Source organism: Fomitiporia mediterranea, assembly GCF_000271605.1.
Source record: "Fomitiporia mediterranea MF3/22 unplaced genomic scaffold FOMMEscaffold_4, whole genome shotgun sequence".
Classification (NCBI taxonomy): domain Eukaryota; kingdom Fungi; phylum Basidiomycota; class Agaricomycetes; order Hymenochaetales; family Hymenochaetaceae; genus Fomitiporia; species Fomitiporia mediterranea.
The window spans coordinates 1738246-1755242 of record NW_006760389.1 but is presented as its reverse complement, the minus strand read 5'-3'; the positions used below and the strand labels follow the sequence as shown (position 1 = coordinate 1755242).

At 42.9% G+C, this 16997-nt stretch overlaps 6 protein-coding genes across 6 annotated transcripts; 1 reads left to right on the top strand and 5 right to left on the bottom strand.

The window, feature by feature from the left end:
• Positions 1-148: 148 nt before the first annotated feature.
• FOMMEDRAFT_166625 (NAD-binding protein) lies at positions 149-1839 on the bottom strand (the record flags this gene model as incomplete). Its single annotated transcript, XM_007264588.1, has 8 exons — positions 149-456; positions 518-652; positions 718-911; positions 979-1250; positions 1301-1340; positions 1402-1508; positions 1567-1731; positions 1796-1839. Coding segments are annotated over 6 exons (635 nt in total), but the record flags the coding sequence as incomplete, so codon positions are not given.
• A 934-nt stretch (positions 1840-2773) lies between these two features.
• FOMMEDRAFT_120106 (short-chain dehydrogenases/reductase) lies at positions 2774-4134 on the bottom strand. The gene is made up of 7 exons (XM_007264587.1): positions 4004-4134; positions 3779-3946; positions 3605-3711; positions 3496-3535; positions 3162-3432; positions 2894-3103; positions 2774-2819 (listed from the first exon to the last, which is right to left on the bottom strand). The coding sequence occupies exons 1-6, from the start codon at positions 4043-4045 to the stop codon at positions 2910-2912; spliced, it is 822 nt and encodes a 273-aa protein (XP_007264649.1). The 5' UTR covers positions 4046-4134; the 3' UTR covers positions 2774-2819; positions 2894-2909.
• A 1488-nt stretch (positions 4135-5622) lies between these two features.
• Positions 5623-6787, bottom strand: FOMMEDRAFT_27161 (thaumatin-like protein; the record flags this gene model as incomplete). Its single annotated transcript, XM_007264586.1, has 8 exons — positions 5623-5819; positions 5873-5959; positions 6022-6114; positions 6170-6236; positions 6289-6457; positions 6515-6564; positions 6621-6627; positions 6687-6787. 8 exons carry the CDS (start codon positions 6785-6787, stop codon positions 5623-5625), a joined length of 771 nt encoding a protein of 256 aa, XP_007264648.1.
• Positions 6788-7789: 1002 nt separating this feature from the next.
• FOMMEDRAFT_132716 (NAD-binding protein) lies at positions 7790-8924 on the bottom strand (the record flags this gene model as incomplete). Its single annotated transcript, XM_007264585.1, has 6 exons — positions 7790-7983; positions 8052-8322; positions 8384-8423; positions 8487-8593; positions 8658-8825; positions 8883-8924. The coding sequence occupies 6 exons, from the start codon at positions 8922-8924 to the stop codon at positions 7790-7792; spliced, it is 822 nt and encodes a 273-aa protein (XP_007264647.1).
• Positions 8925-9524: 600 nt separating this feature from the next.
• Positions 9525-10346, bottom strand: FOMMEDRAFT_80585 (Mn superoxide dismutase; the record flags this gene model as incomplete). The annotated part of the gene is made up of 4 exons (XM_007264584.1): positions 9525-9596; positions 9655-9728; positions 9792-10034; positions 10088-10346. The coding sequence occupies 4 exons, from the start codon at positions 10344-10346 to the stop codon at positions 9525-9527; spliced, it is 648 nt and encodes a 215-aa protein (XP_007264646.1).
• A 214-nt stretch (positions 10347-10560) lies between these two features.
• On the top strand, positions 10561-12383 carry FOMMEDRAFT_153997 (uncharacterized protein; the record flags this gene model as incomplete). The annotated part of the gene is made up of 9 exons (XM_007264583.1): positions 10561-10637; positions 10690-10752; positions 10806-10892; positions 10943-11029; positions 11081-11154; positions 11209-11341; positions 11397-11594; positions 11659-11818; positions 11877-12383. The coding sequence occupies 9 exons, from the start codon at positions 10561-10563 to the stop codon at positions 12381-12383; spliced, it is 1386 nt and encodes a 461-aa protein (XP_007264645.1).
• Positions 12384-16997: the final 4614 nt, after the last annotated feature.

Here is a 16997-nt window from a genome sequence, read left to right as displayed (position 1 = left end):
TCGAAAGGTGCGCAATTCCTAATACATGAGCAGTATTGTCTCGCTCCGCAGGTTTTGAACAGCTCATTACTTAGATGCTTAATCTTGCATAACTTGGACTAGCGTACAGGCCACCTGGTCCATTTGATTTGAAACCGTCAACCAGCTTATCTGCGACGTCCTGCCCCGACATTCCGTGCCTAGGTCTTGCAATCCGCGGTGTAACTCCTTAGCAATTTGACATTTCAGCGTCAGGCGATAGCCAAAACATGTGCTGCAAGTCGACTCGCGGTTGGCATACTCCGAATGGTCGCACTTACCTGAATTTGACCAAGCACCTACTCTTGAAGAAGTTGAGAATCCTTCCGATACGGAATTAAGTTACTCCTGATCTAGGGGAACGGGAAATGTGTTGCAAAAAGAGGTTACACGATGGCGCTTGGCTTATCCTTGATACAGTTGGTCGGTAGATATCATGTGAGCAAGATTTCCTTTGTTGAGAAGATTTATACTATAACCCGACGTCTTCACGCCTCAGAGGACTAAAATTTATCTGTGGTAAACCTTGACAAAACACTGTGGCCAAGGTCCTCTGCCGCAGGTGTGAAGTATACTGCTGCCTTTCTCAGATGTAGCTTTATCCACCAGGATTCATCTATTACGAAAAGTGAAAGTCTTCTTTCTTCGATTTATACACATCTAATATCTAAATTCCTCACAATCATTATAAAGCTGAAACTAATACGTAACGAAGTTGGCATCGTCACCATTCGGATGAATGAAAGCTCCAGAGTCTGAAGGGGTTACTCTCTCTAGTAACGCCAGCTGATCTTTGACAGACTTTTCAACGGTAATCGGTCCAGGGAAAGTTGGATCGGCTGTTCGAATTCGCGCAGTTATCGCATCGTAGACTTTGTCGATCTCATCAGCGGCTTGGGGATAAGTCGGGGACATTCGTTCATCAGCGGCGCATACAATAAGTGTTAACTTGAAACACACCCACGTCCAGACATGGTTTTCACGAGTCCAGGGCTTACGGACAGGAATGTGAAACCTTCCTGTTTGAACCTCGCCGCAAACTTGACGACCACCATATTTAACGCGGCCTTCGAGACCGCATACGATACAAGGGTGTCATGGTTAGATGCGAGATTCGTGCGAGGAGACCCCATGGATGATGAAATTGTCAACACTTTCTTCGAATTACCAGCACGGAGAAGAGGAAGGAAGGCATTGATAGCGTGGGTAACGCCGACGACATTGGTCTTAAACTGCGAAATATTCAAATACGAGCTTTGGATAAAGCAACTAGATTGCGTACAAAATCCAGGAAGTCCTTCTCAAGTGTCTCTTCATCAGGGCTGGAAGAATTCAGTATCAGGAAGGCTCCACATCATTGAACAAAAGATTGACGGAACGTACAAAGCATCAATAGTGAGCATGCCTTTCTCATGAATGACTAGAGCACCGTTGTTAATGAGTACATCCAAGATTCCACCGGTGGCCTTTGATACTTCTTCGGCTGCTAACTGAGTGCATAGCGTCAATGTTTGTCCGAATTTGATAGGAGGTTAAGGTCACTTATACCTTAAGTGTATTGTAGTCTGTTAGATTGGCTTGGAGTATGACTACGTTCTTGCTGGTTGCCTCCGACTCAACGAACTCCCGTAGCGGAGACGCCGTCTCTGCGTTGCGCACTACGGCAAAAACCTTATTCCTCGGATCTGTACTCAATGCCTGTACGAAGTCAAGCTGCACGAGACCATTCATCAAAGTGAGCTAAAGTTTGACTTTCGTATCTAGAAGAGAAAATTACCCCGATGCCCCTCGGCGCACCAACGACGACATATGAAACCATCTCTAGACTCGCTGAAATTCAATATTGAAGATACTAAGCAGATATCAGGGACTCATGCATTTTATACACTGCAAGACAGTGTCTTTCTAAAACGTTACTCGCTCGATTACTCAGTGACGATTGGCATTTGCTTGCATGCAAAGGCATACAACGTCACTTAAAAATCAGTTTCATGGATAAACCGTATTTTGAAATGATGCGTCAGCATCCTGCAGTTCCTACCTTCCGGAAACACAACAGCGCCTGCAGAGGTGAATCAAAATATCGTCCCGCTTACTTAGCACTCTAACTAATGCCGACTCGGATATAAAATTAGATGGTCGAAAGCACGCCAGTGTACAGATGGAAGTCGAATTTGGTAAAAGTGAATAACTACAAAAGTACCGAAATTAGCTTACAAAGATGGAGCTTGGAATCAGCTTCTTGGGGAGACATACAGACCAAATCAGAGAGTAAATACGATTCCGTCAGTCGCATGGGTCACTCAGTGGCTTGTTCACTGTGTTTCGTATATATACTTTGAGGTATGTACAGTTGATCTCCCACTCTCTGCTTGTTGCAGTAGGTTAACTGGAGGGCTCGGGTTATGCTGTCCGAAATGCTGAACTCCGGGAAAAGCAAGACTTCTTCGTGTTACTACTAACACCTTTGCAAGCTTTCCCGCACGAGTCCAGATCAGACAACCAGGACAGTGAATTCCTCCTGTCTAAGTTTTGTGGCGAACTTGATAACGACTGTGTTCAAGAAGGCATTTCGAATTGAATATCTTTTAACCAGGCAATAGCTGATTTCACGAACGAATACTCTTCTCTCTCTTTGTGCTGTCGTTGCGAAGAGAAGATTATGCAGGCATCACGGAGGCCAAGATCGAACCTGCAAATATGCGGGATATCGTCAAAAACAATGCAGGCGAAAATTCCGAGTTCCTCAGCGACAAACCAATCTTGAATTTAAATTCGCATCGAGTCGTCCTATAATTATACTTGACAAACAACGCAAGTAGAACCGTTCACTCATGAGTATCTGGCTCACTGAAATTTCAACACTCTTACTAACATTTAAATAAATAGAACTAGTAGGTGAGGAAATTTGCGTCGTCCCCATTCGCATGGAGGAAAGCACCAGTCTGCTCAGGAGTTACCCTCCCCAGCAACGCTAGTTGGTCATTGACGGATTGTTCCACAGTAACTGTACCAGGGTAGTTCGGATTTGCGATTCGACATTGAGCGACCATTTCTTCGTAAATTTTGTCAAGCTCATTGGCAGCTTAGGTTGAGGGAGGATATATCAGCGTTTATCGATGAAAATGATAAATCGAACTTACTAAGGCCAGGCATGGTTTTGATTAGCCCAGGCGAGACAGCTAGGAAAGTGAACCCCTCCTTTTTGAATCTCGTAGCAAACTTAACGACAACCATGTTCAGAGCGGCCTTCGAGATGGAATATGACGGACAAGTAACGTAAACCGCTTCCAATTGAAACTGAGGAGAGCCCATAGATGAGGAGACTACCAAAACTTTCTTCGTCTTCCCGTTGCGGAGTAAGGGGATGAAAGCGTTTATCGTATGCGTAACGCCGATAACGTTTGTCCTGAACTGCGTTAATGGCCCAGCACGTTAGATCGTCGATGATACAAAGCGAAAGACAAAGCGACTCACGAAAATCAAAAAGTCATTCTCAAGTGCCTCTTCGTCAGGACTGAAAGAAAACTTCGATGAGGAACGACATCTGTGACGATAAACTCGGTATTCGCAGAACAGCACTTACAATGCATCTACAGTTAGCCCATTCCGTTTGTGATGGAGTAGGGCACCGTTGTTAATGAGCACATCCAACGTGCCACCAGTAACTTTCGACACTTCCTCGGCCGCTGACTGTCAACATCAAAGAGTTACAGGTCAGAGATGAACATTGGATAGCGGGAATTTGAGGCGTTCGCACCTTAATTGTCTTGTAGTCTGTTAGGTCAGCTTTTAGTACGACAACATTCTTGTTTTTGTTGTCGATAGAACTGACGAATTCCTGGAGTTGTGTTGCTGTCTCGGGACTGCGCACGAGCGCGAACACCTTGTTGTTCGTGTCTGCACTCAACCTCCGCACGAAGCCCAGCTATATAACATCGTATAAGTAAGCACGCCAATTTCTTGCCTAGAGAAGAGGACTTACTCCAATGCCCCTCGACGCGCCAGTCACAACGTATGAAACCATTTCAGAAGATGATCTGTAAAGAGTTGCTGGTTCCTAGCGGCTACGATGTGGCAGGTCTTTAATACGCTGCAAGACAGTGCATTCCTCACGATATATATGCCCAGTTATTCAACGACACTTTGTCTTAAACTTCGGAATCCGTGAAACAATGTGCACGCGACGCTGACCCATATGGAAGTTCATCTCACGTATTGGTGAGATATTCTTGGCACAAACGTTGTGCAGAAACGACGCGTCAGCGTTCGTGCCGCGCATTCGGTCGACTAATATTTGCGAAAAAAAGGAAGACTCTTGATGTAAACAAGCCTGGAACATACTACAGCGTTTCCGGAAAACTATGAGAGTCGCGTCGTTCTTTTTTTTCCCCTTGCCACCTGCCTTATTTGGCAGGTGACTTGCCATGCAACATACACATAGCTTGCCATACAACAATAAAGTACTGTAGTTGCCTTCATACGAGTTTTCAGACACTCCCTAGTATCATAAGACTAAAATAGCAAATATATTAGGTTAACAGGACTGTCTTAGAGGATGCTAGCTTCTTAACAAGAGTGGTACAATCATTCAAACATGTAACAACAAAAAAGAGGTAATTCTGTCAATATTATAGAGGGGAATTGTAATTGAAAAGGTTCAACATATGTTTTAATGTATAAAAAGGTGTATATTAAGTGGAAAAACAGTACAGAGGTTTTGTATGTGTCTAAACAAAAAGGTGGTTGAAGTCACCTGCCTCATTTGGCAGGTGGCAAGGTGGAAAAAAAAACAACGCGACTCTCATAGTTTTCCGGAAACGCTGTAAGAAACGACGCGTCACTTTCGTGCCGTCGGCCAAAGTTCCTACTCTGGCACAGGTGGAGTGATGATGGGCTCCAGACTAATCAGATTTGCTGCTTTAATAAATGATAAGGCTTACTCACGTCCAGGATTCGTTTTACAATTGATGCGTGCAAGGCAAGGAGAAATTTGAAATGCTCACACGTGCCTTATGAATGACAGCATTAGCAGATCACATGATCGTACATTGCTGAATCAACGTTAACTTGAGTCACTGCTCAATGCTGTGTACCCCAACATAGGTGTGCACTCTTCATGTAAGTCTTACACCTGATGACTTTGGCAATGTGCTGAGTACAGAGCATCTGGGCTCGAAAAAGGACATTTACCATTGCAAGATCCTTGTGGTTGCGAAGTTTTTGTGGCTGACAGGGTTAGATGCAGCAAAAGCTGAAAAGCTGTTTCAGCACATTTCCTGAGGAGCCAGAAACAACGGATCGTTAGTAATATTAATACTAAATACTATCACATCCGTGTAACGAGAGGGTGTGAAAAAATCGAGATAAGAAGCATGTTTACTCTCAACCTACCTCAGCGTTTCACTAGAGCACACAGGTTCAGTAGGAGATCGAGTTCTCAGGCTTCTTTCAAGAAAAAAAAGTTGCATCAATTCACCCCCCCTCCCCCCAAAAATCCCTGGTAAGCATCGCATGCGTAATCACTCACTTGTGTATATCAAATTTACTGATATCTAGAAGTCTTACAATCATTTAATCGGATAAACACGCCCGCATTGCTCCTCAAGGGCAGAACGTAACAGTATAATCAGCCGCCAGAGTCGAGTTGCAAGTCCAAAGCGCAGTGCCGCTGCTCTCATCGTAAGCATAAGCATACGCGTTAGGGCATCCATCCTTGAAGTAAGTATAGAACTGTACGCCGGAACTAGGGCAAGTTGCGGCCGTGTCGTGCGAGCCAGAGCAACAGTTTGCAGAGTCAGCTACCACGAGAGATCAATGGACAGCAAAAGTTCATTATGAAAAGGCGCCGCACTTTGATCCCCATCAAGGTTTGCAAGACAAGCAGTCTTGCATCCAGCGACGGCTCCCGATGTGTCGTTCAATTGCAGTACACTCGGACCTATGTTAGTTATTCATCATCGTATCAGCAGCAAGACAACAACCAGTGATGCTAACACGAACAATTGGCATTCAAATCAGTGGGGCAGTCCGCTGTTGGGCAACCAACGTTGTTTGTGACGCTCAAAGGCACGTTGAAGCCATCAACCAACGAGACTACGAAAATCAAGACATTATTAAAGCTGGCTTATGTAAAGAAGCATCCTCCTACCATCATAAAAGTCTTGGTTCCCATCACCTTGGAGAGTCCACTCAGCGAGTGTTACGGGCGGTACTCCCTAAACAAGCCTTCGTTATCGTACAAACCTAGGGGCAAAGGGAAATGCATACAGTTCCAGTCGAGTTGTTGCATAAGAGACCTCCATTGCATCCACCAGTTACACACGAGGTTGGGCCCTGAACGGTGCTGAAATCGCATTCGCGACGACCCCAAATACGGCCAGCCTTCCAATTGTCCGGAACAGTGAAGCTTACGGACGTTTCAGACGCAGCCTCCCAGCTGTGATCGACTCGGTTTCAGCAATTATCACGAGCGAGCAGAAGAACCGAAGCCTACCCTGTTGGCTGATCCGGAACGGCTTTACCGACGTTTAGATCCGTGAAAATCTGCAGTGATTAACAAATAATCGACATCATCGAGACGCAAATTTCATGCTACTCACAGCTGGCCTACATTAGTAGTGAAGTCGGCGAAGCGCTTTATTTGGTAAAGAAAATACGGTACCCACCACACGGTGAAGGAGCAATTATTCTTCACCGTGAAAGTTCTAGCGGATGCTCCTGTCACAAAAGCAAGAAAAGCACCTGAAACATAGATTTTGAAGACCATGATGTTAAACCGAGTGTAAGGATGAAGGGTTAACTAGAGGACGATAAAGCTTTGAAGCTCGAAAGTCGACGTGCTCAGCATTTTGGTTCTTTTATACCATGACCTCTTCCGACTTTAAATATGACCAGAATTTGCAGATTGAGAGCGCAGCACCAGAAAACATGACTCCATTTAATGGTCACATGCATATTGCTGCGGAGACGCCGGTAGACATGCTAATCTGCAGATATTTCCGTATGTTTCTCCGCGGAAAACGGTTGTGAGACGCTTCTTTGCCTTTTCATGGAGAGCACCAGCGGTTAGAGGACCGTTAATTGCTTAAATTGGACGGGATGGCCATAAATTCCATAAAATGTATGGTGCAGACCTCATCCAGTTTACTTCCGACCAAAATGGATTACACCTCATCAACCTCATGCTTTTAATTCGGCCGCCGCGTACAACGGCCGATTTGGAATTGGAAATAATCGTCTGCTTTATTTGAGCAGTATTTCGCGGATGTACGACCCTTGCTCTTACAGGAACGACCTGAGGTTACTGGCCCATATCAGTATAGACGTTTTGTTGTGTCCATACCTTTGTAAATCCTAGGCCAGTGGGTCATTTTCTAACAAACTCTGCAGCGAACTGACGACCGCCACATTCGAGTTCAAATGCACTACGTTCGAATGGTAGTCCACTTCTTAGTTAATACAATTAGATCCTATTGACAAAGATTCCGCTAACAGTTTCATCTGGTTGCAAGAGCGGGAAGCATTGATTGCGCGAACAACACCAACCACACTAGTCCTGAGCCAAGTTTATATAATTAGACAATGCGCAGAATATGATCGAGAATCTAGGAGCCGATTTCTTCGGGTTCTTCAACGGAAAATCAAATTATTCTCGAGGTCGCACCCGGTTGATCTCTCGCTATAATTACGGATAAGCATTGCAAGTAGATTCATTCATTCGTGTGTATTGACCTTATCAAATCGACGTTCTTACAACCATTTAGGTGGCCTACTGGTGAAGGAAGTTTGCGTCGCTACCATCTGCATGGACGAAAGAACCAGAATCCGCAGGCGTTATCCTCTCCAACAACGCTAGTTGGTCATTGACGGACTGTTCAACAGTTATAGCTCCAGCGAACTTCGGACTAGCGATGCGAATTTGCGCAACGATTTTCTCGAAGACTTTCTCGAGTTCCTCTGGAGCTGGAAGTAATTAAAAAAGGTCATCAAAATCTTAGCAATGATTCACAATATACTATAATTAAGCTCACTTAAGCCAGGGATGGTCTTCACAAGCCCAGGCGTGACAGCCACGATAGTGAATCCCTCCTTCTTGTACCTCGTGGCAAATTTGACAACAGCCATGTTCAAGGCAGCCTTCGAGATTGAATAGGGCACGATGTTCTCGTAGTTCGCATCCATGTTGAATCGAGTAGACCCCATGGATGAGGAGACCACCAATACTTTCTTCGTATTTCCTGCGCGGAGTAGAGGGATGAAAGCGTTTATCGTATGTGTGACGCCAATAACGTTAGTCTTGAACTGTGTTCATCATCCAGGTCGTTAGATCGTCAATTATGTAACGCAAAGAAAGGAGACTCACGAAGGCCAAAAAGTCATTCTCAAGTGTCTCTTCATCCGGGCTGACAGAAAAAAAAATACATGAGATGAGTCTGTGGTTTAAACTCGACGATGGCAGGACGTACTAGGCATCAATAGTCAGCATTGCCCGCTCGTGATGCATAAGGGCACCATTGTTGATGAGATGATCCAATGTTCCTCCAGTGGCTTTCGACACTTCCTCTGCCGCCGCCTGCCGGATGTTTTGCAAGTCAGAAACAGATTTTAGGCAGTCGAGAGACTTGAATTACACACACCTTAATTGTCTTATAATCTGTCAAGTCAGCTTTAATTACGACGACATTCTTGTTCTTGTTCTCATCGGATTTCAGAAACGCCTGGAGCTGAGTTGCTGTCTCCGGGTTGCGCACTACGGCGAACACCTTGTTGTTCGCGTCTGCGCATAACTTCCACACCCAACCCACCTACATGGAGATTGTGTGAACAAACCAGATTCTCACATCAAGTAGAAGAAAACTCACCCCAATACCTCTCGATGCACCAGTTACGACGTAGGAAGGCATTCTCAGAGGATGTACAAAGTTTAAAGAAATTGTGGGTGTCAAGTAGCTTACGATGCTATGGGCCTTTTATCCACTTAAGAAAGTGTAATTCTCACGAGGTATGTATGCACCCAATTGTTTCAGTGATGTGATCGCTACAGCATTCGGCATGCATTCGCAAGACAGAATGTGCGCGGCACCGATCCAACAAGGAGTCGTTTATGAATCAAGGCAGTATTCTCGGCTTCAACGCTCCACCAAACGTGTGAAGAGGTAAAGCATTACTTGTCATGCTGAGTATGTGTCGATCCTTGCCGAGGCAAGGCTCGCATCATTCGAGTAAACACTGCCCTGGACAAGCTCGCCGAAACGACGCGTCAGGCATGGCACTTGTGCCACATTATTGATTGGTCAACCCTAGCTCAGCGGTGTTGAAGTAGGTTTCCTTCTTACTTGATCGCACTTATCCAGTGTGGGAATAAGCAAATCTGGCGAGCAACTCAAGCGACCGTTAGACGTTCAAACAAGTATTTGGTATGTAATCAACATTACTAATATGAAGTCATGTTGTAATTACATTACGGCTTGCAAGGTTGTCTCTTCTGCCCCACAGGTCCCTGTTCACTTCGAGCCGTCAATGAACCGCTTCTCTGCTTCCTTGAAGTTTATGACGTTCCAGATTGCGTTGAGGTACTAGTAGGGAGGGGATCGATGAGAACGGGGTCGTAATACTACAATAGGCTACACTCACGTCAGGTTTCACATTCTTGTACTGAAGATAGAAAGCATGCTCCCAGATGTCGATGCCAATAATCGGAAGATGTGCTACAGCGCGAATGCATAAGATTGTTTTTCACTAAGTATGACGCATTAGTAGAGAAGACCTACAGAGAAGAGGGTCCTGGTTTGGTGTTGTTACTATCTCCAACTTATTGGTTGCTTTGTTGTAGCCCAACCAACCCCATCCACTCCCTTGAATAGCTGCAGTCTTAGCATTCATTTCTTTTTTGAAGTTCTCGACAGAGCCGAAGTCACGTTCGAGAGCTTGCTTTAGCGGACCGTCACTCAGTTTTCCACCATCTCCCGATGCCGGAGCAAGATTCGTCCAGAAGAGTGAATGGTTGATATGCCCTATGAGTAGAACAGCTTTACAATAGTTCCCGAATATCTAGAACAGCACTTACCACCGCCGTTGAACTTGAGAGCTGCCTGAAGGGCAATCTTCTCCTGCGTCGACTTGGACTTGGCGTATGCCTCTTCTGCTGCATTGAGACCATTTACATAGGTCTGGTGGTGCTTGGTGTGATGCAATGTCATAATCTCCTTCGAGATGTGCGGTTCGAGTGCATCGTATTCATATGGTAAGGGAGGGAGTGTGTGAACGCTTCGCAGCGAATTTGCAGCTGCAGCCGCCGCAAACAAGCGCGAAGAGGCGGGGCGCATTACAGTACGAGCAACGTTTGTGAACATGGCGAAATGTGGTAGTGGTCCAAACACAAGAGATGCAACAAGATTCCGACTCGCGAACCGGGTTTTCGTCAACGGTTTCGCGCCTTGACGTCAGTTGTGTGGTGTCACGTGAGATGTTTACCCAATGTGATTTTCATTTCGTCCGATTTTTCGGGTGGATTCTTTCATTTTTTCCGTGGCTGTCAACATGCATGACCGAAATCCATACAAAACACCCATTGATTTCGTATCGTTAGCTAAAATTTATCCGAAACTAAAACCATTGTACGCTTGTAACCTGGAATAGCGATCCTTCCTTTTCTGATTATCCTTGAAGTTTATTAAAGCCTTCCGGAGCAGACGTCTCGACAATTGACTTCAAGAACGTCGAAGCCCAGAGGTGCGCGAGATTCACATCAATATTTTGAGATCGTTGGAAAACGACCATTCTAGATGCCTGACGGAAGCACTACTCTGGCGCGACTTCCAGGTCAAATTCTCATTACCGGAAGGTAGACTCTGTCCACCAGTTCCAAATAGGTCTGTCCAACTCCTAGATAAGAAGCCTGAGAACAAACTGATTAGATCAGACTAAACTACATTCTATGGCTGCAGGACATTATTTCGGAAAGCTTCCACGCCTTTGAGAAACGCCCTGAAGTCATTGGAATAGACATGTAAGTGCTTCACAATTGTTAAGGTGTGTCTGAGAAGTAATGTTGGTCAAGAGGAACTGGTGCATCGGCAATATATCCACTTCTCGGATGCAAAGTTGATCCAACCTGGAAATTCATTGGGACTGGTTTGGGCTCTATATCTTTTATTATGATTAGGATAATCTCAGATCCTACTCTAGAGATCGATCCTGTTTCGCATGAATCCGCTATCGCGAATGTCGAGAAAAACGGTCTAGGCAACTGGATTCGGATTTGCAAACTTTCTTCGCCCACACCAATCCTGACTCCTTTCTATGATTATCCTGACGAATGGTGAGAACGTTTGAGATTTATATTATTGAGGTACACTCACCTCCTTGGTATACAGTTTCACCTTCACGATGTGTAATCCTCCTTTCTATGCGGATACAAATGATGTCGAGAGAAGCGCCGAAGGAAAAGCGCTTGAACCAAACTCAGTTTGTACTGGCTCTGAAGTGGAGATGGTAACACCTGGCGGGGAAGAAACGTTCGTCCAACGTATGGTTGAGGAGAGCGCCGGTACAAACATCAGGAACCGTTGCTTGTATGTCCACGTCTACAATCCTCCCATTCATTCAATGGAAACTAATACTATCGCGGGCTTGCAGATGGTTCACTTCTATGCTTGGAAAGTTCTCGTCAGTCGAGAAAATCCGCAACGTTCTACGAGCGCATGACGTTGACAACTATGCGCTCACGGAACTGGTACAGGGACAGACCCGACGATGGGTTGTCGCTTGGTCCTTTACGGATTTGCGTTTACCTGACGTGAGTTCCGGTACATGAATGTCGTAAAGACTATGAACTCCTTATCATTTCCTTGAAGAATCTCGCTCGTAACCTGCCATCCCCTCATCACGCTTTACTCCCGCCTCGCAACAACTGCGAGCAAGTGCTGCGCAATTCTGGGTCTGTGGATGTTGCAGAGCTTCAAGAAGATTTGACGAATGTACTCATGGCGCTCAGCGGTGTCACTGTTGTAAGTGACCCGGACGATCATGCAGAAGAGCCGACCAGTAGCTCCGATCAGGACAGAGTTCGTTGCAATAAGGAGAGCATATATTTGCGTATATCGGCGACGGAGAACACATGGACAAGAGCAGCTCGCAGGTCAGCTAATTCGAGAATATCTCAATCGTCTGGAAAACCGGTGGTCATGATAGTGGATATTTCTGCTAAACATAAGCAACTGAGGACAGGCGAACAATGGATACTGATGGGGATGTGGCGTCGTGGTAGAGAGCGAGGACTATTCGAGAGTTTCTGGAGCCATGTATCGCGCAAAGTCGGTTCGGCAGTTGATAATCGAGTTGCTCGAAGCATCCCATTATAGCGTAGGTACATAAATGTGAAGGCAAATACTTATGCTAGAAGCTCATAATATATTCTATGTGTCTCAATACTCAAAGAACCAAATTCATGCTATAGAGCTCACTATGGGTCACCTCCGGCAGACAATGATTGAAATTTAGTTTTGCGCATGAAGAAACAGAGATATCCCCCTTTCCCGCACATTTTTGAAAGAAGGCATTCCTTTATTGAATTATATTATACGACACGCTGCATACGTAGATCTGAAGATCATAACTCCTAGAATAGCTTTACTTCTTTCGGCTTTCATCACCAGACTCCGCTGGGGTTTGAACCTCCTATTGGTTCAATTCATTTATACCCCATGATGGATGTTTCTTGCCATCGCTCAGCGGGGGTGGAGGACTTGAATCGTCCTTGGAGCCTTGTCGTTCAAACCGTCTTTTTTCTGATTTAGAGTCTCGATCTCTTCTGTCTCTGGCCTCTTCCTTCTTCCGTTGAGTTTCAACGTCAGTTAGATCTTCGTCATCATCACGAGTAGGAGGCTGCAAATAATTGTTGCTCGCCATTCTAGTTTTGCTTGTGAGAATACGAGAGTGTTAGGACAGTAGTGCTTGAGTTATCAGAGTTAGATGGTAATGCCCCCCATGGGCTGAATTTATACAGTTGCAGATTCAGAAAATGGCAAACTAGGATGGGAACGACTGATACATTCATCAGATTCATTTCGCATTTTACCACAGTACGTTGGAATCCTCACGTTATCAGTCTAATCAGCCTGCTGTAATGGTAACGTTTGATGATCATTGTTGCGTGACACATGAATTAGTTGACTTTGCATGTGTGAATTACGTACATGTGAACTGATGGTATTGATTTATAGTTATTCTAGTTTTTGTGTGTGTCCAAGTTACACTCAGACCTCTACATAAGCCTCACTTCACATATACGATTATTGATTCTGCACATATGCAAAAAATATTAAACAGAATACTAAAGGTTTAGTTTCTTAGGCACCAAAATGGAAGAATGACAACTCTGAGAGACAAAAAGACTCTCTAATTTGATTTGTTAAGAATACTGTAAAACAACTATACTGTTTCCCACTAGTACTTACACAAACTAAATGGGATTTTAGTTATTCATTGAACAAAATTTTTAGCAATGTACTACTTCTGTGCAAAGTTGCTTTCAATCTAGAATCATATTGGATCAGGTTTAAGCTGGATTTATCTGAATTATTTTCAGGCCAATCTCAGATGCAACTTGAAAGTGATCCATCCTATCCTGTATGAATTTGTTGTAGTACTGAATACCCACCTCAGTCAAATAATTACAAGGCAAGACTGGGGCGAGCGGTGGTTGGAAGGTTTTAATACTACTACTCAATTAGGAAATATGTAATTAGAAACAGAAATAGTAGCCATATCGAGCAAGTCGCATATACTAGGACTCACCATTAATATTATCCTTAGCACAGATGTCGAGGATCGGTCTAAGCAACAATTTGTGTCTGCAAATATTCCTCATCCACATCCATTCTGACTTCTTTCTAACACAATTCTGGCGAATTGTCAGTGCGTTCGTGATTTACAGTTGATGTGTATTCAAGCTTTAACACATAGTTTCACATTCACAAGGTTTAATCTTCCTTTCAATACAAATTCAAACAACATTGAGAGAGGCCTTGAAGGGAAAGTGATTGGGACGACAAGCAGCTCCAATCAGGACTGTGTTTGGTGCAATGAGAAGGACATCTCTTTGCGAGAAGCAGCAATGGAGAATACATGGACAAGACCAGTCTGCAGGTCAGCTAATGCTAGAATCTCTCATTCGTCTGGGAAACTAGCTGTCATGATAGTGGATATTTGATATTTCTGCTAAATGTAAGCAACTGAGGACAGGTGGACATTGGGTGCTGATGAGGGTACGACGTTGCAGAAGAGAGCAAGGACTATTCGAGAGTTTCTGGAGCTATGTATTGCACAAAGTCGGTTCGGCCGTTGATGGTCAAGTTGCTCGAGCCATCCCATTATAGCATAGGTATGTAAATGTAAATACTTATGCTGGAAGCTCACAATTTACCCTATATCTCGATACTTGAAGAGCTGAGTTCACGCTTCAGAGCTCAGCTCACTATGGGACATTTCCCTACAGTCAGACAAATTTAGACAATTTGGTTCTATGTGTGAAGCACAGAGGTAAACCCTTAGGCTGTATATTCTTGAAAGAAAAGGCAGTCCTTTTATTATGAGATGATTAGTTCATCAATGGACGAACCATGAGACAATGACTTCATAATGTCTCAGTTAGAATACATACAATATAAGGACGAGAGACACTGAGCAGTAAATTGTCACCTCACCCCTTGTCTATGTGTGCCCCCCTTAAGTTCTCCCTCTCAACAGGTTATGAGCCTTGAGCTCCCTGCATACACGCATCCACTGTACACTCTAAACTCTTTACTTGCATACATTTGCACACATTTGCATCATGGTTCCCCCACATACAGATACATGCTGTAAACCAGCCAATGTACCTAAATACTTTGGTCAAAACATTACAATGCTTAAGACTGAAGCAAACTACAAGATGTGGCACTACTGCATTGTTTCTAGTGTTGCAGCTATGTGCTTCAAACACTTACTAAAGGATGAACTGCAGAACAAAGCTGAGAGGGAGATAGCTAAGGCCATTCATGCATGCATAGTTAATAACATTGCCAACACAATATTGGCAAACTATATGCACTTCAATATGTCTATCCCTCAGTTAATGAAAGTGCTTGAAGAATGCTTTAACCCCCAGACAGCATGTAAAAAGGCTATTGACAAATTGGTACTGTTTATTTGTAGAGACCATGTAAAACATTTCAGACATACATTAGACAGACTTGAGGAAGCATACACAACTCTGTCTGCTAATGGTAATCCACCACATGACTCTACATACAAAGCAGTGATATTGCTTGCCACTCCTGAGCAATATACACACATAGTAAATACAATAATACAATCTACTGATGCTCAGAACAAAGGCAAACCAGTCAATGAACATAAGAAAGTTGAACTGAAGCAACTAATCCTTGTATTACAGAATGCTTACAACAATTACTGTGCTAAACGAGCACAAGATTCCAATGATCAGACAAAGAATAATGCACACATTAATACAATGTATAAAGCCAATAAGTGGAGGAAATTCAATCTGTCAAATCTGTTCAATCTGACAAAAGCAAAATGTTTCAATTGTGGAAAAACAGGACATTTCTCTAAGGAATGCTGCAAACCTCCTACTAAAGCTACAAAGCTTGCATGCACTAAACATCAGGCTAACATTGTGTATAAAACAAATCAAACTGTAGAAAACATGACAAACACATTTATTATTGAAAACCCAAACGAAAACAATGTTGAATTAAAGGAAGGCAACATTGAAATGAACAATAATGCCTACACTCTTATTCTGAGCAACCAGGACAAACAATTCGAACAATATGTCTCCTGGGTATGTACCAATGTATTTACAAATACAATCATAACTAATGAGAAATCCTATATGCAAACAATGGATTTACTTGATTCTGGTGCATTAATACATGCTACTCCTTATCTATTTCGATTAACAGATGTACACAACATAACTCCTACAATTGTAACTATTGCAAATAGGTCAACAATGACTCTTAATTGAGCTGGATCTATGTGTATCGAAATCCCAAAGAATATACAAGAAAAAAGTGTCATAACATTACAAAACATCTATTACTATCCACAAATGACCTTTTCCCTCATAAGTCAAGTGCTACTATGTAGGGAAGGTTATTCTTTTATGTTTACAAACAATAATTGTACTATAACATTACTATGTAACAAATACATTAGACATATACAATTGAGAAATAACTTGTATATCTTGTACAATAATCATTTATTAAAAACAATGAACAAACTATCTATTTATGATATACATAAATGCCTTGGACATATAAGTTACAATTATATTAAACGATTATTAAAGACACAACCAAGTGTACTATCAACTAAAATAACAAACTATGAAGAAAAAGAATGTATTGAATGTATAAAAGCAAATATTGAACATACACTAATACCAAAACTACATCAATCTCCTCTTGCAAATCAATTTGGAGATCTTATTCATATTGATATCATTGGTCCTATTGAACTGTACACATATAAGAACATACACTACTTATTAACAATTGTAGACAATTCTACTCATTGGTGCATAATGCTCAAATTACAAACAAAATCTGATACATATACACAATATGTACAATAGACAACTAAAATATTTACACAGTACAGAGTTAAAATAAAGCTTTTACAAAGTGATAACAATACTGTATTCCTTAGTGAAGATTTCCAACAATATTTAGATTCACAAGGAACAAAACAAAGATTAACAGTACATCATACTCTGCAACAGAACAGAATAGTGGAACAAACTCATAAAACTATATTTAGAGGTGTAAGAGCATATCTAACATCTACTGAATTACTGTTTATATTATGGGCTGAAGCAGCAATTCATATTACCTATATTCATAATAGAACACTGTATGCTGCTTTAAATTATAATACCCCACATTACAAACGTTACAGAACACACA